Here is a 25,978-nt window from a genome sequence, read left to right as displayed (position 1 = left end):
CCCCTCTGCTCATCACAGCCTCTGTCCCCTCTGCCCACTGCAGCCTCTGTCCCCTCTGCCCACTGCAGCCTATGTCCCCTCTGCTCATCACAGCCTATGTCCCCTCTGCCCACCATAGCCTATGTCACCTCTGCCCTGTTGGCAGCCACATCACATGCTGTCTCAGCAGTAAGAGCCCAGCGCTGTCCTGTGGCTGCCCTGACCCTATCCATCTCCTCGTAAGTGGGTGAGGCAGCTAGGGGTGGAGGCCCCAGGGCAAGGCCTTGTCCATGTTTTTCGTGACCCTTGGGATCTCTGAGGTTCCTGCTTTCCTTGCTGACCAGTGCCTCATCCTCCCAATAGTATGTCACATGCAGACTTAGTCATCCTTGGTAACAATGGTGAGCAGAGTTTGGCTCACACCGTCAGACACCTCTCTGCAGGTCTCGGCATCCTCTGGGCCACCCCCTCAGACATCTAGGCCTCCGCCCACGGCACCTCTGGATCTTCCCACAGAGCCATCTGATACCTCCCAGCTGCACTCGGAAGTTCTGGAGCATTTTCTCAGGCTCCCTGGCTAATCCTGGAGAAAACTGAGCTTAGCAGGCCGTGCTGTGTCCTTGAGACACCAGGCTGGCTTGTGGTGACGCCACCTCCTCTTCTCCAGGCTGGGGGACAAGCTCCCCTCGGCAGCCCTTTCTAGAATCTTGCTGGTGCCGTTTCACCGACATTTGCCAGCTTCTCGTGTCCTCCAGCCTCTTCGTGATCAGAGCTGTTGGTTGCACGGGTATGACGTGCCTCGTTCTATGTCATCTCACTGCTCGCAGCAGCCCTGCCAAGTTGGCGTCCTTCCTGTCCCACTGCAGATGCGGAAACTGACTCGGGGAGGCTTGTGCTGAGGTCACTCGGCTAGTGAGGGCAGAATCAGGCCTAAAGCGCTGTCCGCCACCATGCCCCGTGGCTCTCCCTTTGGACAGCTCCTCGGGGACAGCGCCCTCGGCTGGTTTGATAGTTGCCCTGCTGTCTTGATTCTTCCCCTGCCTCGTGATCTTTCTGTGTGGGAGCTCCTAGCCCCAGTGTCTCCCTCTGGGGCTGGTGGCCCACCCTCCTTCCTCAGGGCCTCGCCCTCAATCTACAGGGCCACTCCAGAGGTGTCAGGAAAGCTAAGGTGAAAGCTTCAGGTGACTAAGACCTACATCTACACCCATTCAGTCCGAGGCAACCCAGACTGGCCTTGCCTGTCACCGTATCCACTGGTCTCACTCATAAGCCGGCTTGGGTCCCCTCAATGGCAGCTCGCTCAGGGGGCCCCGGCCCTGCCCTGCCTGCCCTGGCCCTGTGTCTTGGACCAGGCCTACCAGTTCCTTCAGGGCCAAAAAGGATTCTCACGTTTCCCCCGAGGCTGGCTATGCAGAGGTTGCCTGGCCCCGCAGCGAGGCCATAGAGAGCAGCCCCTACTGACTTCCCGCACCGCACCCCCCGCCCCCCCCCCCCCCCCAGCTCTGCAGCTCCAGCCCTGGCCCAGCGAAACCTGCCATCGCAATCCAGCCATCACCGCCCCTCCGTGACCCTCCAAAGAGGAAGGGGAAGTGCCAGCATGTATGGAACATGTCGCACATACGAGGCCCTCTGCTAGTTGTTTTAAAGTATCTTTTCCTCATTCCCTTCTTCCCAGGAGACCTGTGAGGTCGGTGTTGCTAGTTCCATGTAACAGGTGGGCGGAATGAGGCTCAGAAGAGATGAGGAACTTGCCCAGGCTCTTAGCTAGCAAGTGGCAGAGCCAGGCTTTGAACCCGGATCTCTTTGAAGGCCTCCCCGTTTTTCTGTCTGTTGTGTTGCCTCTCCACCTGTCCCAGGAAGACTGTTGTCCCTCCCGAGCCCTCGCAGCCATCTGCTCAGATATCCTGAGGCGCTTCTCTCCTGCTCCTGTAATCGCAGGTGCTTATTCTGTGAGCTCCTGGGTACAGGCGTGTTGTCCACCCCTGTGACCCCGGCGCCCAGCCCAGGGCCTGGGGCAGCCAGTGTTTGTTGAGTGAATGTATAACCGGCAGATGACATCTCTTCCATCTCCCTTGCAGGCACAGGGCCATGGGTGACCACGGTGGCCGCCGGGAGCCAGCCCGCCCTGATCGCACACTCCTATGGAGTGGCCCAGCCTCCCACCTTCAGCCCGGCCGTGAACGTCCAGGCCCCGGTCATCGGGGTGACCCCCTCACTGCCTCCACACGTGGGGCCCCAGCTCCCGCTGATGCCAGGCCACTACTCGCTGCCACAGCCGCCCTCTCAGCCACTGAGCAGCGTGGTGGTCAACATGCCCGCCCAGGCCCTGTATGCCAGCCCACAGCCCCTGGCCGTCTCCACACTGCCTGGCGTGGGGCAGGTGGCCCGCCCGGGACCCACTGCGGTGGGCAACGGTCATATGGCAGGGCCCCTGCTGCCTCCACCGCCACCAGCCCAGCCGTCGGCCACTCGCCCCAGCGGTGCCCCTGCCACCAACGGGCCCCCCACGACCGACTCCGCCCACGGGCTGCAGATGCTGCGGACCATTGGTGTGGGGAAGTATGAGTTCACCGACCCCGGGCACCCCAAAGGTAAGTCCCGCTGCCACCTGCTCCCTGTGTGCCTGCGTCTGTGCCTCCCCACGTGGTCACTGCGACGGGCACGGACAGGAGCGTGGTTCCTGGCGGCCTGTGCTCCCCCGCAGCACCCTCTGACCTCACCCACCCTGGAGGCTGCCGTAGGGCCCCTTGGCCTCAGACAGAGGAAAAGGAGGAAGACAGGACAGGGGTGCAGGGCAATGTGAGCGGGCAGGAAGAGGAGGGGAGGGTGAGTCTGCCAAGTCCAGGGTCCTTATGCCTCCAGCCCAAGCCCTAGGCCATTTCACCTCTGACCCCAAGTCCAGGCCAAGTACAGAATGAGCAGGCGTCATGTGTTCCCCTCAGGGCTCCATGAAACAGTCCCAGGGGCCTTTTCCATCTTCCAGCATGCGGACAGGGGGAATATGAACTGTCCGTGTCCCTCCCCAGAAAAGCACCCCTCACCGTGCCATCGGATGAGAGCGCCTCCCTGGGCATTTGCCGAGGCCCAGGAGACACTCCCAGACCATCCTGAGTCAGTTGGATTTTTTTGTTTCAAGGACCCAAGGGTGGCTCGGTGAGGCTCTGGTGGGGCCCCTAGAGCTCCAGACAGCCAGGCCTGCTCGTGCTGAGTGCGGAAAGGAGGCAGCTCGGCCTGGGCCCGGTGCAGCAGGAGGGACATGGCTAGCCGTCTGCTTGCTGGGGGACCCAGGCCTCGTTGAAAGGGGAGGGGAGGTGGACCTAGGAAGTGTGAGTCTTGGCACGATCCTCAGCCTCCCCTTTTTCAGCCCCTGAGCCTGCATCTCGGAGGCCTTCCCTCTTGCGGAGCACTGGCTCCAGCTAACTGTCCTCTTCCCGCCTCTGCTCATGAATCTCCTTCTTCGTCCTTTCGGGCGATTTCCAAGCCTTGTCAAGCACCCCCACAACCTAGATCTTCACTGGGTTTCGTTCCCAGTCTCATGCGCCCTGACTGTCTTTGTTTTGGAAATCAGCACTAGTTTTAAACAACAAAATTATAGAAAATTACATCTACATTCTGGTAAACTCTTGCTTTGTTTAAGATCTTTAAAAAAAAAAAAGACTAAATTAATTTTTTGTTTGGTTTTAGGCTCTCTCTCCCTTTACAAAAACAAAAACTTGCTCCCAGTGTACTTGTTGCCAACTCTGACAGAATGGGCACTGGGTGTCCCAGCAGCTCCAAGGCCTTGCCAAGGCCTGAGGCTGTGGGTGGGCTCCCTTCCCCCCACCGGGGGAGCATAACCCCCTAACCTGGCAACCTCCCGGGACTGGTGAAGGGTCTTGCTGACTTGCCAGGTGTCAGACATGCATCTAGGAAAAGGCCTTGTTCTGTGCAGAAAGGAAACTGGTAACTGGACTGGAGTCCCTCATTTGGGGTGTAGCAGGGAACTGGCATCCGCCTCTCCAAAGCTGCCAGGCATCATCCCCAGGCACCTGAGTCCACAGAGCAGGAAGATGCAGAGGTAGAGACTGGTCCCTGCTATCCCCTGGGCACACTGGTCACGGCAGAGTCAGACCTGTAGCATCTTTGTGGGGCCCGAGGACATGAACCATCCTCTATGGTAGGTCCAAGCCCATGGACAGGAGGGGAGAAGAAAGAGGGGCCTTGATGGGCTTCCCTCTTCCAGCCCCAAAGGGTAGATTCAGTGCTAGGTATGCGATGGGGTGTGCCTAGCAAGTGTCCACAGCGCCCCCTTCTGGTGAGTCAGTGAGATTCCTCTCCCCCAGTGACAACCCTCACACAGACTTGGGTAGTTTGCGGGAGAGCTGACTGTTGCCCCCAGAAATTACATTGAACTTGATTCTCTATGTTCACGGCCTCGTCCGCTAATGTATCTCCTTATATTCCGGTGAAGAGAGACAATGCAACACACATACAAATTCCTCCCAACTCAGGCCTGGTGGGTTTGTTGGTGTGTGTGTGTGTGTTGTGGTGTTTTTTCAGTAACTTCTCCTTTCATTTCTAATCCTAAAGGCCTTTATTGCTAAAGCTATAATTTGTCTGTCAGATCTAACGTCAAACAACTGCATATTTTTTAAAATAAGAAGCCCGAATTTCGAAATCACATCTTTGGAACTTGCCGTGTGAGAATCATATTCCTGACAAGACCGTGTGGGTTTGGATTTGGGTCACTTTTAATTCCGCCCCTCGGGATTTTACATCTCCGGAGCCCCATTGATTTCACACTCCTAAATGACAGACGGCGGCTCCGAGAGGGATCCGGGAGGCACTGCGCGGTGTGTCAACACTAGTCTGAACTCCACTTTAGGAAAAGAAGAACTTGCCTTCTCTCCTGTTCACTGGCTGAAACCTCGCCCAGCGTTATAATAAGACCCACCGTGGCTCGCCTTGAGATCTGGCTCCTTAAAGTCCCGAGACTTTCCCTCCTATTGTTTGACGTGACAACCTAGCCTCTCACGGGGTTGAGTAATTATGGAGAAATCCCATCCACGAGAAGCGGGTCTTGCCAGCCAGAGGGAGGAGCCACTGGTATTTTTAGATTTCATTAGTGCCCTGATTTAAAATTTCACATTTTGTTTCTTGTCATTATCTTCCAATCGGCTGGGCTAAAATTTCCGTTGGGGCGATTTATGTTAGTCTGCCTTCCCCCCAAAAAAGGGTGTTGGGACTTTCATCTGAAAACTTAACCAGTTGAAAAATAAAGGTGGTGTGGAAATGCTTTTGATTTGCAATAGGTCAAGCTACTGCCTCTCATCTGTGACGAGGGAAGGCAGCTTGCATGCAGTTCACTTTAATGAGTGTTATTTAAATGCATTGAGCACATATAGATTTTCTTACGAAACTTGCAAGGATAAATCTTTCTTTCTCTAAGCACCATTTGAGGGTGGGAGCAGTCTGTGGGGTTTCTTCCTTATTTGGCTTAAGGTGATAGACGGAAAGCTAATTAAAACGGATTTCACGTGTGCAAAGTGATAAGGGAGGAAAAAAGAATTAGTTCCATTTGTATCCTGTTGTAAAACACCAGAGCCATTTGTCTTGTTGTTGGATTGGGTCCCCTGGGCTCATCCATGGGCAGAGGTGGTGGCCAACCTCAGGCCTGGAAACCGTCAAGTCTAATGTCACCGATGCCACGCAGCCCAGCCAAGGGGGCACAGTAGAGGCGCAAGCTACTGATGTCATCCTATCCCCTTTCTTTCAAAGGATTACTGGTAGCTGAGAGGGTAGCCAGAAACCTTGTGAGGCCCAGCCCTGGGCCTGGTAGTAGCTGCAGAAAAGCTGTTGTGTTTTCACCCACGTGTCCAGGACAGAGAAGCCAGGCTGCTCCTGCTCCCACTTGCTTCTGCACCAAAAAGCCAAGTCCAAGTTGACCTGGAGTGAGAGGCTTGTCTGTTCTGACTTTAGACTTTGTAAGCCCAGAGGGAAGGGCCATGAGGGCTCCCAGGGTCGGGGAACAGGCAGTGTGTGTGGCCCCGTCCTGTGGTTCCCCTTCTCCTCACCTTCCATCCTTGGCCCTGGGCCTCCAGCCCACGGAGCTCTGTCTGCCCTCATGCCGCCTTCTGCTTGGCAAAGACGGGATCTGCTGAAGATGCTGTGGGGCATAGTGAACAGCTGTGTGACTGGGCGAGTCTCCTAACCTCTCTGAGCCTCCTTTCCCTCGTCCACCCTCGAGGAGGATTTGAGGAGACCAGCACGAACACGCGTAGCACTGAACCCCCTTTACACCGAAAGCAGTCATCCCATCGACAGTGGCCCTGGGTCTAGAGAGTCCAGCCGAGCAAAGAAGCTTGTGAAAGGGTGGAAATCCGGGCCCCGCCCAGAGCTGGAGAGGGGGAAGAAGCCCAAGCTCGTTCACAGGGCTGGCAGCCCGGACCAAGCCCCTTCGTGGCACCTCCATGTCCTTCCCCTCCAAGCTGCTGCATTAGCTGCCCTGCAGGGGGACCCAGGACTGCCGTCCCCGGCCGTGAGGCCAGCATAGATCCCAGGTCTGGGAATGCGCGGTAAAGCCGTTTGCCCACACACGGTAGCCCAGAGGCACGAAATGTCCACACTGAAGTCATCTTCCCACAGACCCGCTCTTCCTGGGTCTCCGTCTCAGAAATGACCTCACGAATCCATCCCGGAGTTCAAAGTCACAGCCTGCGTTTGTCCTTGACTCGCCTTTTCCCCTGGGGCACTGGGTCTGCAAACTCCCTGGACCCTGCCTCCTCTGCTCAGTCCTCTCCTCTCCATTGCTGACCTCCAGGCCCTCAGCGCAGCCACAGCGGTCCTGTCACTCCTGGTGGAATGCGTCCAACAGCCCCTCTCCTCTCAGGACATGCCCATCCCCCACCTGGTGCTTAGGGCCTGGCTCCTGCCTGGCTCCCCCTTCACCTCTTGCCATTCTGCTCACAGGCTGCCCTGTAGCCACTCCGCTCCCTGGTTCTCTCCCAGCCAGCGGTGCTCCGTACCTTGGCACAGCACCCACTCCTGGGTCATTCTCCCAACTGGATGGCCAGTACCCCGTCCCATTCCCATGCCACCCCCAGCTCCCCAGCCAGTGCCGGGCTCTGAGGGATGCTCAAGCAGCATGAGATGGGTGAAGGCACAAAGCACTGGCTGGGAATGACCCGCCACGGTTCTGTGACTCCTCTCCAGCTGCCTCCCCCCTTTGGGTGGTGAAGGCAGGTTGGTGCCCAAGGGCCTGAGCAGACAGGAAATGCCTGTGGGACTTCATTCTGCAGCCGGGCACCCCATACCTTTCCCCTGCGTCTGCTCCTGTCCCCAAGCGCCTCAGCAGAATGTGGGTCCTGACACTGTCTCCCTTCCTTCGTCTGTAAAAGGGGCATCATCACAGGAGCTGGTCCTTCCAGTTGTTGTGATGAGTGAGCGAGGTCTTTGACGGGAAGCCGGGAGTGGTGCCTAGCACATAGCCATCCCCGTAAACCTGTCTGCTGTGACTGTTTTCACTACCGGCACCGGGGCCACTTCCTGTGTCCACCATCCTCTAGGGACCCAGTGTGACAAAGCCAACCACCCCTGGCCCTCCAGAGTCTCGGGAGGTTGTATCAACAGCACTAACATCGGATGCTCACAAGACCTAGCTCCTAGGGGTCCGCTCTGAACAGAAATGGGCCTTTCTTCTCCCACCGGCCCATTTGGTCTCCACCATCGCCCTCACCAAAAGAAACCAGGCCTGTGGTGGGTCCTCCCCTAACTCCAGGGGCCCCTCCCAACTCCCTGCAGGGGCTCCCAGCATCCTGTGACGCTCAGCTTGATGTCAGGGTGCCAAGGGCTCAGCAGGGGCCACACCCATCCATGGGACAGATCAACCCAGCAAGGCTGCAGGCGGCGGGCTGGCGAGCCAGGTTCTGCACCGAGTGGCTTGGGTAGAATTCAAATTCCACTCCCCGCGAACCCGGTGAACTCATGCCAGGAAGCAGGTCTCTCTCGGCCTCAGTTTCCTTATCTGTGATGTGGAAACAGTGACAGCGCCAGCCGCATACACATGCATTGAGGGTTTAGTGATGCATGCAACGTCTTAACACAGTGCCGGGCACAGAATAAGCTCACAACAATGCCAGCTGTTGGTATCACTGCCCCTGCAGTAATTTCTAAAGAATCCCAGAGAAGAAATACTGATTTTAAAGCAAGGTTGTCCAAAATATTCTCCCAGATCTGACTGGCGTAACCCTCCGCACAGATCTGGAGCCAGACCCACAGTCCCCCCGTTACCCTTTCCAGCACCCACCCCAACACTCACCCTCGCCCAGGAAATGGGTCAGAGCCCCTGGAATGTGGCGTTCCATCTGCAGGAGGTCTGGCCTCCTCGCCCACCCGCGACACAGCGGCCCTGCCCCGCCTGGGAAGCCTCCCCCTTCACAGAGCTCTGGCCTCCGGGGGTTTGTTAATCATTAATTGGAGGGCTGTCTGGACTTAACGGTTTTGTTAACAGATCATTTGACGCTGAGTGAACCAGGCAAGCAGAGAGATGCAACACAGGCAGCCAGACCACCCAGAGACGTGTCCTCCTCAGAGCATGAGGGGACCCCCGGGGACACCAGCCTGGGGACACCCCGCTCAGGACCCCACTGCTCAGCAGAACAGAGGCAGAGCCGGGACCCCTGGGCCTTCTCCTCGCTGAGCGGAGGACAGGGAGCTGAGAATAGCGTATGGCTTTCAGCCCCCAGTCCCTGCTGAGCACTTCGAGGTCAGAAGTCCCGCTCTGGCCCTAACTGACCCCCAGGAGTGGCTGTACGGCACCAGCAGGGACTGCCGCCGGGTTCTAGATCACAGAGTCACGCCGCCTCCCTCCCTGTGCACTACCAAGCACTCATTGAGCAACTAATGGGTGTAGAATTAGGCACCTACTGCGTGCAGAGCCCACACTTGGCGGTGTGCTGGCTTCGTCCCCAGACAGGTCTTGGCTCCTGCTGGACGTAGTCTGTGGTGATGCCCTCAGTGTCCTAGACACTGTGCCAGGCACTGGGAGGGGCAGAGGTCTGCCTGGAGGAGCCTGTACTCCACTTGGGGAGTCCAGGGGGTGCCAGCGACAAGCGCTGCAGGGGCTGGAGAAAGGAGGTCAGCGTGGTCTGGGCCTTTGGAAGCAGTCAGAGTGATGGAGGGGAGGCAGAGAGAAGGCAGATAGTTCTACAAATGCCCAGTCTGACGGAGGAATGCTGGGGCTGAGTGCCAGGACACAGGGTAACGATTTCCCAATAGATTCATCTATCGGAGTTGCACACACACGCGTCTACTCAAATGGCTTGCAGGGCCTGTCCTGACGGGAGACACGTTCAGCTAGTGACTTACACCTACAGGCCCAAGAATCGCATCCTCTGAATCCTTGGCACACAGAGGCCATTCCTGGACTCTGCTCCAGCTACCCAGCTGCCTTCTTGCTCTCCCCAGCCAGGGTGGCCATCAGGGATCCATGCTCGTAGGATCAGTCCCCAAAGCCATTCTGGTCCTGCAAGGTGAAGGTTCCTTTAGTCTTCAAGGGCTAGGATCTAGTCAAAGAATCACAGGTGGGGGCTGGGGTGGGGCATGCTGGGAAATTGGTGCAGACCCAGCTTCACAGATTCTGCAAACCTTTCTCCCCCTTACTGCACAGAGGCAATGGCCTATCAAACCTCCAGCATGTGCTATCTTGGCTGGGAAAGGCATGCCCTTCTGGCTGACCCACAGGACTTTTCCATTTTTGAGTCTGGGAATGAGTTTTGGGGGCTTTTAAATTTTTTTTATTAAAGTACTAGAGGCCCAGTGCATGAAATTCGTGCACTTGAAGCGGGTAGGAGGGAGGGGTCCTTCAGCCCAGCCTGCGCCCTCTCACAGTCCGGGACCCCTCACTCTTTACCGTTCGCCTGCTCACTGCTCCTTAGGGCTGCCGTGGAGGTGGGAGAGGCTCCCGCCACCACCGCTGTACTCGGCAGCTGTGAGTCCAGCCTCTGGCTGAGCAGCACTCCCCCTGTGGGAGTGCACTGACCACCAGGGGGCAGCTCCTGTGTTGAGCGTCTGCCCCCTAGTGGTCAGTGTGCGTCATAGCGACCGATCATTCTGCCGTTCAGTCAATTTGCACATTAGGCTTTTATTATATATTCAGGATAGTTGGCATACCATGGCATATTCGTTTCAGGTGTACAACATAGTGATTTGACATTTATGTACCTTATGGGCTGATTACTACATTAAGTCTGTCTCCATGCAAAGTTATTACGACATTATTGACTATATTTCCTGTGCCGTACACTCCATCTCCGCGGCTTGTTTATTTTATGACGGCAAGATTGTACCTCTTATTCCCCTTCACCTTCCTTCAGCCAGTCCCCTCACTCCCCTCCCCTCTGGCAGCCATTCGTTTGCGCTCTGTTTCCGTGAGTCTGTTTTTATGTGGGTGGGTTGGTTTATTCATTTGTTTTGGTTGTTTTCTAGATTCCACATGTAAGTGAAATCTTACAGAATGTGGGAATGGGGTTCGAGAGGAGGAGAGCTGGGCAGAGGTGTGGAGTCCCAGCTGCCTGTCCCCGTGGGAGGGGGGTCATGGTACCCCAAACCACGAAATAACACTGGAGAAACACAGCACCACCCTGGTCCCATGAGAAACGATTTGGTTGAAATTACATTCTATTCAGGAGCACACTCACTGTTCCAGAAACATAAAAGGTGAAAATAATGCCCGCCGGCCAGCCGAGTGGGTTAGGAACACAAAACACTGTGTGAATTGCCTGAAGAAAAAAAATGGCTGAAAGGTTGTTATCTATTGAAATGGTTGTCCTTGCCTGTTTCCTTGGTGTGGTTCTCTTTCCCTTTAAAAAATATACCTTAGAGGGAAGTCCCAGGGTTGTCAGGGCATCACCAAGACAGTGCTCTTCTTGACCTTCTACTGTCCCGGGGCCATGTTGGCTGACCACGCGTGGTGTGTGAACTGCCTGGTCTTTCCCCCTGGCCTCTCCCTGCCTTTTCCTCCCTCTTCCAAGTGGCCTCTCACATTGTCACCGCTCAGTGTCTCAGACCCCGGTCCGCACTCGTCCCCAGCAAACACGCATTGGTTTCTCACCGTCATCTGCGGGGCCAGTGCCACGGGCTCTGTATTGGTGTGCTCGGGCTGCCATGAAAATACTACCGACCAGAGGGCTTACCCAGCAGACATTCGTTTTCTCACAGTTCTGGGAGCTGCAAGTCCAAGTTCGGAGTGCCACTGGGGTTGGTTTCAGGTGGGGCCTCGCTCCTTGGCTTGCAGATGGCCCTCTTCTCAGTGTGACACCAGTCATACTGGATTCGAGTCCCGCCCGATGGCCCTTCTTAGCATTTTACCACAGTTCACCTACACGCTGCTCACTCCGCTCCCTGGTGACTGAGCACTGACTGTGTTTTCCATTATTAGGATCATCCATCTATGGGGTTAGCTTTTTATTTCCAAAGAACCTTCATGCCGGGAGAGATCGCAGAATGCCATCTCATGGGAGTAGGAACCTGCGCTCCATCAGTGGGGACTAGCAGGTCCATGTAAAGGCCCAGCTCCTTCCTGGGAACACGAATACCTTTAGTGGTCAGCCGTGCTTGTCCATTAGGGTGCAGGGCACCTTTAAGGACCGAGTAGTGGCCTCGTTGGCAGGCCCAGGATGCCTGCTCTCCATTCGAACCACAGGCAGACCTGCCGCAGAGGGCCTTGAAGCTCCTAAGTTAAGGCACCGCTGCGTGGGGACTCTGAAGGCCCCTGATCTGTCTGGCCGTTCCTAACAGGCGGGTTTCAGCAATTCTGATGGATCCAAAAAGAATTCCTCTATTTTCAGCCTCTTCTTTATGGAGACGTTCATTGCCTTCTTAGACTAAATGGCAGTTTTATGGGGCAGAGTATTTTTTGGTGTGGGCCGTGATTCCAAGATTCCTAATTTAATGCCATTCGTCCCAGAGAGCAGAGAAGTAGACGTGGGGCCCCCCCGCTCAGGGCCTCCGTCTCAGGCTGTAGGTCAGGGACCACCCTTCCCAGGAGCTGGTGGGCCACGCTGGTAGATGCAGCCTTGTCTTGTGCAAGGGAATGGAGTGGGCGTTTTATAGTCGTTATATATTCACTCTGTACTTATGTAATCCTCGCAGCTGCCCTGGGAGGCAGGTTCATCGATAGACAACCAAGGCTTGGGGCAGGTGCTTGCCCAGGTATAAGGGGTAGAGCTGGAGTGACAGTAGCAAAACCGCCTGCCTCCAATGCCCACACCTTCCTGCACGACACACCTTGACGCTGCCCAGTTGCAACCTGTCTAGTCAACAGGCTAAGTTGGGGCTAATGAAGGGCAAGTCCCACGATGGCTCTCTTATGTCTCCCAGAGTCATGTGTCTGATATTTCTCAATATAAATTGGTGATTCTTGGGTTCTTTTCTGATATTTCTCAATATAAATTGGTGATTCTTGGGTTCTTTTCTCATCTCCAAAAGGTTGTGTGATGGATGGATGGATGGATGGATGGATGGATGGACGGATGGATGGGTGGGTGGACTTAATTCCCAAAGTAAATCCATGAGGGACATTGAGCCCTTTGAGGAAGCTGCAGTCAGGGCCCTGGTCACCGCAGAAGCTACCGGAGCTTGGGAGTCAGGCAGCCCTGGAGATTCTTACGGCAACATCTCCCACGCCTTATGCAGAGTATTGCCAATGCAATAAAGTTAATGGAGCCAGTCATCCTACGGAGGAGCCAATTCAGTGCAAAGATGATACATCTTTGAAGTTAATGAGGTCTATTAATTGAACTTGTGCCCTTTTAAATGGATGAAATCCCTGAAATCTACCAAACAGCAGCACATCCATTTAGAAGCCATTATTGATGTCTCAGCTCTCTGTCCCCGATGGATGAGGAGCCACCGGGCAGAGCTCTGGGAACTGGCTTCCCACTGACATCTCACTCAGCCCTCGGCCCTTTGGGAGCTCAGCAGATGTCGTGTCCACCCAGCCATTCCTGCCCTTTGCAAAGGCCCCCAAACAGCCCAGCACAGCCACGAGGACTGGATACCCCTGTGATGAGCACCTCAGGGGAGAAAGTGATGAAACTGAGCCAGGGCCCTGGCCGGGGCGCTCAGTTGGTTGGAGCACCGTTCTGTACACCAAAAGGTTGCGGGTTCCATTCCCAGTCAGAGCACATACCTAGGATGTGGGTTCCCTGTCAGGGAAACAACTGATCGATATTTCTCTCCCATCAATGTTTCTCTCCGAGGAAGAATAACATTAAAAATCAAAGCAAAACGCAGCCATGCATCTCGTGAGGAGAACCCACCCCAGCTCACAGACCCGACCTCAGGATTAGTTGGGAGAGGCGAGCAAGAACACAGCTAGACCCCCAGCCCTTCAAACGTGGCCACTGCCCAGATGGGCCTTGTGCTGGGTGGTTCCTGGGCTCGGGCAAGGTGAGCAGACACCGTTTCCAGGAGGTGCAGACCTGGAACCTGCTGGGCAGAAGCACAAGGTCTGGCTGCAGGCCGAACAGGGACCGTCACGCCATGGTCCCTGGGCCTCTGCCTGCCCACCAGTGCTCTGCCCGACTCCAGTCCCTCCCCAGCTAACACCTCTCACAGCTGCTGAGGAGCACAAAGTGGTACTTGTTGTGCCCACAGTACATCTGCTGAAGGCAAAAGTTGTGTTTATAGCTCTTCACTTCAAAAGTCTGGCCGTGTTATAAAAAGAAAGGGACCATCTGTCCCTCTTCTGGACCCTCGAGCCTCTTGGGAAAGACTTCTGTGCAAGAAGTCAGTGAGAAGTCAGCACTGACTTCAGGGAACTATTTTGAGGCCGGAAGAGAACAGTGCCTCCCGCTGAGGGGAAGTCAGGGGGTGGGGATGGAAGCCGGCTTGTGGAGGCCTCAGTGGTGGCCATCGGTGGAAGGAGGCATGCTATGGCCCGACGGTGCTGCCCCGGTGCTGGAGCTGTGCAGAGGACCGACTGGCAGGACCCAGGGATGTGAGGGCAGGCAAAGGGGGAGGGCCAGGCGGCACTGGGGACCCCAGGAGCAGGCGTGGAAAATGCCAACGCCAGATCGCACCTATCTGTTGCGCCAAGTCGGGTATCGCCTGTTTGCATCCCTCCACCGGGCTTGTCCAGCCTTCCTTTCAGCACCTTGGGGACCACCTCAGGCTCAGTGAGTTCCTTCAGTGGCTGATCATTGAGGCGTCACAGAGTGCACAGGGGTGTCTGACCTGCCTGTGAGGCCTGCTGGGAGTGGTCTGCCCCCGGGTCTGCAGCCCTGAGATGGAAAAGTCCGGGAGAGGCCGGAGAAGCTGGGTGGGCGTGGAGGGGAGCTGGGGTGAGCTCCAGGTAGGATTTCAGGGCAGGAATCTCGAAGCTTCCTGGCCGCACCAACCCAAGCTGGGCCCACTGGGCACCTCCTTCGCGACTCCTCCTCCATCCGGGTCTTCACGCTGGCTGGTTCAGCTCATTGGTTCTGAAGGGGGCCTGCTCTTGCCCTTCTGAACCCGGCAGAGGTTTTTGTTTTTGTTTAATTAAGGTAGCATTGATTCGTAACAGTATCTAAGTTTCAGGTGTGCTGCATTCTAGTTCGATATCCACACTATTGCATACTCATCTCCAAACGTCTCATTTCCTTTTTGAAAAGAATCCATGCAGGTCCCAGAAATCCTTGGTCTGTGAACCTCTGGGCTTGAGGCTTATTTTGTTTCAGTTCAAAACCTGCTTTTCTGCTTAGCTTCTGTCCTCGATGGAAATGTAGGGAGGGGAGATCAGATACGGGGTCCTCTGAGGACACCCCTTGCTTCCTTTCCTGCTTGTCCCTGACAGGGCGCCCCCTCCCGGTCATCTTGGGGGAATGAGAGATTTGCTTCCATCCTGGGGAGGTTTCCGTCCACGTTCGTAAATGCACTGAATTCCCCCCACGTGGTGCCCGCATTCAGATTCTGAGGACGAAGGCAGTTCCTGGTGCAGCGTCTTCAAGGCTCCCAGATCCTAAAAGGTCACGGTCCTTTTGTTCGTGCCTCTTTTCATTTCTTGTCTGTTCTTATTGATTTCTTTGGGCACATAAGGAAACACAGTAGGCAAAGCCTGCTGCTTCCATTGAAATAAAATATTCTGCAGTCAAACCACACACCATAAAGAAATAATTGCAGTCTGTATATATTGCTAATGGACATCTCTCAGCAATTCCCTGTCTCATAAGCTTTAAACACAGACATTAGTATAAATATGCAGAAATCCCATTCGGGCACATCACTCTGCATTTCTGAACAGAAGGAAGATTAACCATGTCTTGATATCTTTGAAGCAGCTCAGCAGAGCAGGAACACCTCACTGGCCCTTTCTCGGAGGGAGCGGGGGACTCCCCGAGGCCCGAAGGACAGGGCTGGAGGCCTGGCTAACATCTCCTTTGGGCCCGGGCTCCCCTGGAGCTGAGAGCTTGGCCTGGGAGGAGGGACTGGCCCCGCCTGACTGGACCAGCCTCACTGAGCTGCTTGGCCACCTGAGTGTCCTGCTTCTGGAGCCTCCCAGGCTCCCAGGCCCTGGCAGGCAGGGAGGCAAGAGCTTACAGATGCATTTTCCCAGCCCCGCAGCAGCCTGCCCGGAGCCTCGGGGATCTCAGACCTCGGAGGGAAAAGGACCATGAGGAGCCCTAAGGAGCTGCATCTGGCTGCATCACCGTCAGAACCAGGACCTACAGGCTCCCTTGCTCTGGCCCTTCACACTTGCTCCCCACCCCTCTCCCCTGCCCCGCTCACTCCCGTTGAAGGTCCCACTCTCCCCACCAAGGCCAGCCCAGAGGCAAGGTCTCTACCTTCTCAGGCTCAGCAGCCTGTGCCCCCAGAGCCTAACCCCAGCCTGAGCGTCTAGGGTCGGTGAGGGAAGCCCCTCCCTTTCAGAACACACCCCTGAGCCTTAGTCACCAGAGTGGGGAGATGGAACAGGTTGCTGCGTCTGGGGGGGTCAGGGTGTGGCCTCCACCAGTTGCTGATTGGACTGGAGGCAGCAGAGTCTGGGAGGGCGGCCTGACGCTGGGGCTCCTCACGAAAGGCCCCTCTGTGCACCTAGCACAGGCCACCGTGTCCCCCTACTGACAGAGGCCCGGGGCTCGGTGTTCCCGGGCTGAGCCACCCGGGAGGAGCAGGGGAGGCGGGGCTGCCCAGGAACCGAGGCCCAGCCTTGCTGTGGACTGGGAGGTGAATTATGAGCTAGTCGGGCATCTCCGTGGAGCCGGGCCCTGGCAGCGAGGCCTTCTGGTTATTTACTGTGTGTTCGCCTGCCTTCCCACAGCGGATGTGGATGTGGGGGGAGAGGAACTCGGCGTTTACATTCGGAGGTAGAGGGGAGGGACGGGGCCTCTCAGAGCTGCCGCCGCAGCCTCTGGCCTTGCCTGGACAGGGCAGGTGGGGGGCCGGGGTTTCTGGAGCCCCTCAGCGTTCAAGCCAGAACTCGGGAGCACCAGCCTCCGCCAGAAACGGCGGAGATGAGATCCTCTCCTCCGCTCACCCGTCTCGGCAGCGAGCATCTTGATGGGCTATTTTCACTTGTCTCCCCGACTCGATTGAGGATGATTTTAGAACACCCCCGCCTCGGCCGACTTAGTAACTTCATGTGGAATCTTCCAAGCTCCCCTTTCCTCAAGACCCGCGCCTGCCACCTACCAGGAAATGGTCACAATAACTAAAGAAATGTGTGATGACGGGGAGGTGAATGGCGCCGCCTGGAGTTGTGCAGCGTGCAGCGTGCACGGCCTGTGAGTAACTCATTGGGGGCATTACCTGCCAGGCATGCCTCTAAGCGTGTTATGTGCATTTCCACATTTAATGCTCACACCCAGCTCCGAGGTGGGTACTGTTAACCTCCCTCTGACAGGTGAGGACGCCTGGCACAGGAACATGAGGTCGCCTTCCCAGCAGGGTCCCCAGCCACTATCCCCAGGCCCCTGCAGCTGCCAAGCAGAAGCCCCAGGGTCCTCCTGAGGGATTATAGAAAGCAGAGCGTGTATGTGCCCGTCAGAGGCTTCTGGGAAGGACAGAATTCCAGGAGCATGGAACATTCCATCCCAACAGGAGCTGGTTCTCACAGCCACAAAGGGGAGCGGGAGTGGGGCAACTGTCACCCAACCCCCTGGGAACCCAGCTCCTCCCCAAGGGGGGGGGGGGGTGCGGGCAGGTAGCATTGGGGCCTGAATGAGAACTGGGGTGGATCAGGGCATCCAGCCAGCCTCTGCCCTGGACGGTCAGTAAGGAGGGGAGCCAAGGTGTGAACCCATGCGCCCAACAGACCCTCCTGACAAGGCTCCACCTGTGTCCCAGCCCCAAGCAGGTGCACCTGTGCCCATGCACGCTGCCTTCCTCTGCAGTCGTCGGGGGGCAGTGCTCTGCCCTGGCAGGTCAGCCTTGTCTCAGAGCCCCCCTGGCACTGGGGCAAAGGGAGCAGGGACATGGGGTATAATCCCCCTCCCAGGACAAGGTCATTTATCTGGAAGGACATAGTCTGACCCATCTCAAGAGTAGTGATCCTCCCACCCCACTGACCGTGTCCTGGGAAGGATCTCCAAAAATCAGCAGCCCCACCCCCACCCCCACTGCAGGCTAGGGGAGAAGGGCAGAAAGATGATGAGTCATGAGGACTGAGGCTCTGAAAAGCCATTCCTGGGAGCTCTGGGACCAATTGCAGCCAAATGCATGAGCGAGGCCGCCTCTCTGTGTGACTGCGCTGCCCAGCCCTCGTGAGCCAGCTAACCCCCGCCTGCCCTTGAGAAGGAGCAGACAGAGGTCACGAACATCCTCTAGACTCCGAGTTCCACGGGGGCAGGGCTTTGGGTCTGTTTAGTTTATTGCTGTGTCCCCAACATGGTAGGTGCCCACTAAATATTTGCTAAATATGTGAGTGAATGAATGAGTTAATGAATGACTACAGCCAGACGTGACCAATTCTGCCCATAGTACTGAAGTGTAAGCCCCACGGTGCTGTGGGCACAGAGCAGGATGGCGGGAATCCGGGGGGCTAGGACAGCCTGAGCAGGGCACAGAGGTGGCTCCAGAGCGAGGGCGACTTTAGGCAAAAGTCATCCTGCATAAAGTTGTCCTCTTTCAGTCAGCAGTTTCTATGATGTTGTTTAACTTAATCCACATGTCTTGCTCTCTGTCACTCGCACTCGAACCCAGGCCCCCAGCTGCTCCATACCCAGCCTCTGGGCTCTGCCTTGGCTCCATCTACCGGGCCTCGGGCTTCTCCCAGGGATCTCACCCAGCTGGCCTTACCAGCCAGCCCTCAGCTGGCCCCAGAGCCAGCTCTACCCAGCCAGGCCCCTGACATCCCCCATCCTTGTCTATCGTGACCCGCTATGGTGCCCCTTGGACCCTGGGCCTCACCTTCCTAAGTGACCCATAAATCGCCTGAGGCCCCTGGGCCTGCACAGCCTGAGGAGGGCGGCTGGGGCCAGCAGGAAGCAGCGGCATACAGCGGGTTACAACTATAGAACAGGGTTTTGGATGAAACCGAGCTTGATTAAAATCTCGCTTCTGCCTCCCTGCGGCCGGGGACGTTGCTCTCTCTCTAAGCCTCATTTTCTGCACCTGTAAAATGGGACCATCAGTCATAGAATTGCCTTGAGGATTAAAGGAGAGGATGTCTTCAGCGGATGTCAGAGGGGATGGCAGGAAGCGTGCATTCCGGGGGCTTTTCAAAGTGCGGGTGCTTCCTCCTCCTCCAAATACCCGCCCCCTCCATCCCCCCAGATCCCCTCCCCAGTCAAGGGCAGTGGGGGAGAGACTGCTGGGCATGCGGCTGGTATGTAGCCTGAAAGGTGGCTGAGGCCTCAGAGCTCATTAAAGTGCCCCTTGGCCTTGGCCCAGCAGGCGACACGTGGTTAGCAACCTAGGTAGCCTTCGGGCTTCGGTTCCTCCTGGTCCCGGGTCCTAAAGCCCAAGACCCCAGCCTGCCGGTCCCTCGGGCTGGGCGGAGGCGCCTGCGCAGGGATAGGTCCGCCCCGAGGGGAAGCCCCGCCCCCAGTGACGTTGGGCCCGCCCCCTCCGGGCGACCCACGTGCCGCGGGGGAGGGAGGGGCCGCCGGAGGTTGGGGGGCACCGCGGCGGCGGCGGGGGCGCGTCTGCCCGCGCTTATTTGCATACGCGCAGGCTGGATATTTATAACTTCTCTCCAGCCAGTCCCACGTTATTGATGTCTTAAAGGGACTTTAATCTGAGCCTTCTTTTCTCCAAATGGGCTTTTGATTTCCGGAGCGATATTATACATGGCTGTAAGCTATTGACTGAGCGATCGCCGCTGTGCTCTCAATGTGCTGATGCCGAAAACCTGCGGTATAAATAAACTTCCTCTGGTAGAATCATTATAAAGCACAAGCAGCAGAAATTTATGGAAAGAACAGATTAAATGCTTAGGCTTAAATTCTTCCGTGTGCTGCTTGCCTTAAACTGCTGTGTCTGGAGTTTGGGCTGCTGATTCAGGTGGAAAAAATCAAACGGACACATCGCTTGTCGGTGCATTTTTACTATGATCTATTGTGTGGCCAACGGAGAAAGCTCAAAAAGCTGCCATTGATAAGCCCGGTTAAAACTCGCAGCATAAATTAGGAAGACGTGTAGTTGCTTTTCGGAGTGGTCGGGGACCGGGGCGCCCGGCACAGCCAAGAAATATAACATCAATAGGTGCTTATGCATTGTAATGTGGGACATTTTTATGCCCACGATAAAACATTCCGCCTACAACTATGTTTATGAAAGCAACAGATAGGAAGATCCATAATGCCACTTAATAGAATTAATCACCTCCCGTCGGACCAGTTTAAAGGGCTTTTTATTGCATGGTGGAAAGCTCTGGCCATAATTAATACTCTGCACACTGTCAGGTGCCAGTCACGGGGCTGCAGGCGGCGCAGGAACTTTGCGGCACGCTTGGGGCAAGAGGGTCCTCAGAATTTAGTGCCGCTGTCTGAGCGCCAGGTTTTCTAAATCAGGAATCTAGCCTCTGTGTCAAGGTCTGGCGGGCTTTAGGCTCTAAATTTTAAGTTCTGGGCTCCAGATATAAATCCTGAGTTTGTGCTGGTCTCTAGGTTGGTTCTGGGATCGAGATTCTGGGTGACTCGCCCTGGCTCCCTGGGTCCTGAGTGAGACGGTCTCACAAAACAAAAAAACAAACAAAAACATCCCAGAGCGGGGAGCAGGGGGTGGGTGTTTCCTCACCGACTCAGCTTGGCCAATCCAGTTGGCCAAGGCAATGAACCCCCTGTGCCCTCTCTTCGCCGCTCACCTACTTTCCAACAAGGGAGGGAAGCCCTGGGAATGCCCATGGACACCTGCCTGAGGGTCAGCATGTGGGCAAAGGCTGACCGCTCAAGACAGCAGCCTGCTGGGAAGCAGACCGCAGACTCACTGGCCAGGCCCAGGGCCAGCCAGTCAGGGAAGCTCTAGGGCTGGTCATTCCCCCCATCCCTACCCCCGCACCCCCAATGGAGATGCCTTTATCTTCTCTGTCCCTTATCACACAGCCTCTGGGTGACTGGAATCTCCCAAACAGCCCAGAAAAGCCAGGAGGTGAAGGGTCAGCCTGCAATAATTAACGAATAGAATTGCCCTTTAGAAGCTTGATTCGAGACAGCGAGAGTGAAGCAGGCGCAGGAGATGGCGCTCTCCGGGGCCCGGGTGTGTGGCACGTCTGTGGGCCAGTAGCTGAGCTGGAGCCCGCCGGGACTCTGGCAGAGAGTCCTCGAGTCTGGAAGCTCTGTCCCTCTTGAAAAGTTGAGCCAGCCAAAACGAGGAGTGACCCCTGAGGGCAGCGAGGTCAAGTTTCGTCTTCCAGCACAACATGGTGGACTTTTCCCCATTGGACTGGAATCCCAGGGCACCTTAGGCTCGGACTGATGGGCTGTCACCAGGGGCTCAAATTGTTGTGCCTGATGGAGGGGTCGCTGTCACGGGTGTTTGCTGAGACATGAATCATACCCGAGCGGACTCCTGGCACCCACTGGAGCACCAGGCACTGGGTTTCCATGGTGGCCTGACACCCCTCTGCCACCTCCCACCGCCAGCACCACCCAAGGTGAGAGCTGTGCTGGGCCAAATTGGCCTCGTTGCTGAGGGAGGCTTGTCCCGTCATGGGCTGTGCTCTGGGTCCATGGGAGGGGTCTCTGTCTACAGCTGTCCTCCCAGAGGTGAGCACCCTCGGGGGCACAAACCATGCCTCCCGTGCCCCACGCTGTGCATGAAGCCACGGGGCGGACAATGAGGCATGGCTGTTGTGGAGGAAACACTTTCAGTCCATCAGCCAGCAGCCTGAGAAAGAAGGCTGTCCAGGGAAGGCTGAGCTAGGACCCAAAGTGCCAGGCCCAGTTCTCAGGCTGAGCTTCAGAGTCACATCCCAGTCCCGCCTGGGGGACTCCCTCCACCCAGGCAGCTCCTGGGGGAGGACACCCCAGCCAGCACTGAGCCTGCAGGAAGGGAGCAGCGAGGTTTCAGCTCCTCTCAGTCCTTCTCAGGGAGCAGGGCCAGGGCTCAGTGTGTTGCAGAACCGACTCATTCTTTTTTTTTGTTTCATTTTTGTTAATCCTCACCCAAGGATATTTTTCCACTTATTTTTAGAGAGAGTAGAAGGGAGGGAAGGAGGAGAAAGAGAGAGAGGGAAAGAGGGAGGGAGGGGGAGAGAGAGAGAGGTTGAGAGAGAGAGAGAGAGAGAGAGAGAGAGAGAAACATCGATGTGTCAGAGAAACATCGATTAGTTGCCTCCCACAGGCACCCAGACCAGGGCCAGGGATCGAACCTGCAACCTAGGTACGTGCCCTCCACTTAGAATCAAGCCTGCAACCCTTCGAGGCAGTAAAGCAAGGGCGTCCTGACGTCCCAGCGGCCGTAACTGTTCAACAAGCCCTGGGAGAAGGGCTGGCAAGCCAGTGCTGAAGCCGCGATGAACATCCGTGGAGGGAACGTGCACAGTGGGGCAGGCTCTCACCTGACTGGGGAGGTTTTCTTCTCGAGTCCAGCGTCTCCCACTGGGTGCATGTAAGTGAGCTGTAGGATCTGGTCAGGCACACAGCACACAGGGGCATCCTGTCTGAGTGGGGTTGAGAGCCCAGCCCCAGGCCAGCCCACACAGCCTGGCACCGAGTTAAAGGCAGTCTGACTTGGCAACCTGACCTTTCCTCCAGCAGCTCTCAGGCCCCTGGCAGTTGCCAGGCCCCCACTCTCTGCCCACAGCCCTGCTGGCCTTGGAGTGCCCACTGACAGCTGTTCCTGTTCCTCTCTGGCCTGTGGCCTTGAGTGAGCCCCGAGGCCTGAGCAAGTAGGGAAGGGGATTTGGGACACAAAGCTGGGCTCAGTGAGCAGTTTCCTGGGGGACTTCTGGGATGGATTTGCTAATAGAGACGTCTGTTCTGAGAGGTCGTGATGCCACCTGTCATTAACCCGGGCACCCTGCCCAGGGTTCTCACCAAGAAATCGTAGGCAGCTGCTTGCAGGCGGGTGAGTGATTTGCAAGGACCACAGGAATATTTGCATAAACATATGTATGGAAGTGTGTATTTATTTGCATTCATTTGCATAAATTGCTGGCACCTTGAGCTGTCGTTCCTTAATTTGACTTTATTTTTTTCAGTAAATGTCTTTGAGCTTGGAGCACCGATCTGGACACTTTGGGACTAAAACAACAACAGCACAGTGGCCATGAGGCCAGAGGTTCTCAAACTTCGCTGAGCATTAAAATTTCCTGGGGCGCTTCTAGAATCCCGGTGCCTGGGCCGCCCCCACACCATTGAATCAGAAGCTCTGGGGTGGGGCCCGGACGGCAGCATTGTTTGGTTTGGTTTGGTTTTTGAAGCTTCCAGATAAGTCTGATGCATAAGCCAAGGTTGAAAATCGATACCTCAGGGCGGGCCCAAGTCAGATCAAACCATCCTGGCCTGCAGGTGGAGACTGGGCACCTCACTCGCCTCCCTCATACGTACCCGACACTCAACACAAGGCCAGGGGGCATGTGAAGTGCAGGGCCATACCGCACACAGCGGGCTCTCGGTCAAAGGCCACGGTGCCCCTTCACCACCGTCCCTGTGGCGTGCCATTCGTGCGGAACTGGCCGCTCCTTCTGGCCCTGCCTCCCAGGTCACCCTGAACTTCGCCGAGGCTGCCGGTCATTGGCCCCGAGGAGTACTGAGCGCTCCAGGGCGGGGCCTGGGTTCTGTTCTGGCTGAGACACGCGGTCCTTTCTCCTTCCAGCTGACTTCCACGCTGATGAGTGCACCACTGCCCAGATGCCTGGAAGTGTTTCCCTGCCCGGGGAACACCGGGTGCTCCAGAGCCAGCCTGCCCGGCCCTGCCCACCTCCCTCTGCTCCTCTCCGCAGGCTGGGAGGGAGCCGAGCGCTAGGACTTGAAGGCCTTTCCCTTCCCTGGTGGCAGCTGCCCGGGAGGATGCTGGAGATCTGGGATGTTACCTGACACCCGGTCGGGGCCCTGAGGTGCAGGAACTGGTCAGACCCAGGCTCTGCTCTTGGAGCCTTTCTGAGCAGTGAACGAGGTCCAGTACTTCCCCCTCCCCAGGCCCTACCCGAGAAGGGGCAGCTCCTGGCGCCCCTGCTGCACGGCTGCATCACATTCACCGGTGCCCTCAGGGCAGGTGATGCGGGTCTTGCTAACAGGGCACAGGCTCCCGGGACATCGGCCTGCAGGGGCTGGGAAAGGAGGAGAGTGCTGGTTTAAGGACCTGCAGAGGGAGCTCAGGGTGGCCCAGTTCATTCCTTTCAGGATCCAACTTTGCTGGGACCCATGGGGTCATTCTGGGGTCTTGGGGAGGCCCATGGCTTGGTTTGCAGATGCTCCCAAACCCCAGCTCAGCTGTGCTGGGAGAGCCTTCCCCCCAGCCCTCCACAGGGCGTGGTGGCAGTCCTCCGGGGATGGGGCTGTTGCTACCTGACCAGGCCCCCCCATCCCATTGAGGTCCCCTCGCCCCCACCCACCAAGACAACATTCACCCCAAGAGAGAGTCACCCTGGGCCCCGCAGTAGATCTGTAGGAGCTCCGGGAGCCTGGAGTCAGCTTCCTTTCCCAAAAGGGTCCTGGCACCAAATGGACACCATAACTCACCTCCGAGGCAGAGCCAGGCAGCAGGCCCAGCCCAGGGCGGCAGAGACCGCTCCTGCGCCAGGCCCAGCATTGCCTCCCCATCTCCCTGCCCCGCTGGAGGCTGTGGCTGGCGCTGAGGATGACTGTCCGTCAGAGTCTGTGTCATCACAGGGGACAGCAGCCCAGGGGGTCAGGGCCCCCCACATGGCCAGGGCACAGTGTCCCCACACCCGAGTCCTGTAGGAACTCTTTGTTTCCTTGTCATTCTTGGTCAAAGCCATTCACTCAATCGGCAGACACCCTCCTTCTCCCCTCTGGTGCTTGGCGCTGGGGCCCTGCCCTTGAACAGCCACAGGCCCAGGGCCAGACAGGTGAGAAAACCCCCTTGGCAGAGAGTGAGCCTGGTGCGGTGGGACTAGAGTGGGGGCGGGGGTGGGGGCGTTCCTGGATGAGGAAGAGGAGCATATTCCAGACAAAGGGAACACTGTGCAAAGAGCAGGCTGGGTGCTGCCCTCCACCTTCACCCCACCCCCCTCACTGCCCTTCCGAGTAATGGTCCCCCTGAGAGTGTCTGGAGCGGGCAGAGAGCGGGCAGCTGGGTGCTCGGCCTCCTCGCGCCTGCACACAGGGGCGCTCCGAGCGTGTAGGGCGCCTGTGCTGGACTGGAGTGGGTGTCCCCGCAGGGGGTGGAGCCGCCCCACGGGCCCATACCAGGTCAGCCTCTGAGCACCGTGCCAGGTGGTGCAGGGCCCACCCTGAGCAGATGGGCCCCACAACCCAGGCTGCAGCCGAGATGCAGGCCCGGCCCCACCCGTGCTGCCCGACTCCTCACGGGTAATTACTTCCAATGAGAGTTTGTAAAAGCAGTGCTCTGGCTCTATTATAGAGCCTAATAGGTTCAGCTTCCCCAGAAAAAATAGACTGTCAGGCTGAGTAAGTGTGGGGAAGCGATGGGCGGAGAGGGGTATCATTAAAGCCGCAGCTCAGCTGAAATAATGAGAGGTCCCATGTCGGGGAAATCGATCCAGAAGTCCAGGGAGCTCGGCCGATGTGCCCAACAGGCCTGCCCCTCCTGCATCGGGTCCCAGACCATCTGTTCTTTGCTTGGATCCCAGCACTGAGGGCCACCCTGGGACCCCCCTGTGGGTACCAGAGGCTGCTCCGGGCTCTGGGCACATGGGGAGTGGAAGGTGGCATGTCTACCCCACCAGAGCTCACAGTCTAACCCGAGACAGAACTCAGCCGGCAAAGATCCCACATCAAGCAAGGAGGGATTGGCAGGGAGAGGCCTGCGCCGGAAGACAGGAGGCAGAGTCGAAGGGGGATGGGAAGAGAGGGGGGTGTCAGGAGAGCCCACCTGTGACCCTTAGGGACACCCTGGGACGGGTCCTGGGTGCCTCCTCCACAGGCTGCTGCAGGCCGAGGACCCAGCCGGCCAGCGTGGGGCAGGGCAGCTGGCAGGACATGATGGCTGGCAGGTGAGGGTGTGGCTCCTCCCTGGTGCCGTGGTTCCTTCCTGGGTGGGATGCCTAGGCCCCGGCTGACACTGTAAGGCAGACCTGACCCTCTGGCCTTGCAAGTGGCTCCCTCTTTCTTTTTTCCTTATCAGGATTTTCTAATCTTCCTAGAATATGCGTGGCAATTACTTGCATGATTAAGGATCATTTGCAATATGAAAATCTAAAACTATGCCTAGGCTTTCTGGAATGGCAGGAGGTAATGTGGTGCCCCAGTCCTGACCCTGACCAGGCCTGGCAGGAGGGTGGGCACGGACAGAGACTCAGAACAGACAGCCATGGAGAGACTGTAGAGGGTACAAATGAAACAGAGAGGGTACCTATCTCCCTCCCCCCCCCCCCCCCCACACACACAGCCCCTCAGGATTGCTCCTCCCTGCCCCCTCCCCCATCCTCCAGCTCTGCGTCTCTCCTGCAATGGGG

The 25,978-nt window shown here is 57.0% G+C and overlaps 1 protein-coding gene across 1 annotated transcript in view; it reads left to right on the top strand.

Annotated features, from left to right (window-relative positions):
• The window catches only part of KLHL29 (kelch like family member 29), a 261,449-nt gene that overhangs the window by 207,682 nt on the left and 27,789 nt on the right, over nt 1–25,978 (top strand). The window contains exon 5 of the mRNA XM_036335238.1: nt 2,058–2,570. Coding sequence (XP_036191131.1) covers nt 2,058–2,570 — 513 coding nt within the window. The remainder of the gene's footprint in view (nt 1–2,057; nt 2,571–25,978) is intronic.

Source organism: Myotis myotis, unplaced genomic scaffold (genome assembly GCF_014108235.1).
Source record: "Myotis myotis isolate mMyoMyo1 unplaced genomic scaffold, mMyoMyo1.p scaffold_m19_p_14, whole genome shotgun sequence".
Lineage (NCBI taxonomy): Eukaryota > Metazoa > Chordata > Mammalia > Chiroptera > Vespertilionidae > Myotis > Myotis myotis.
This window is presented reverse-complemented; position numbering and strand designations above follow the sequence as displayed.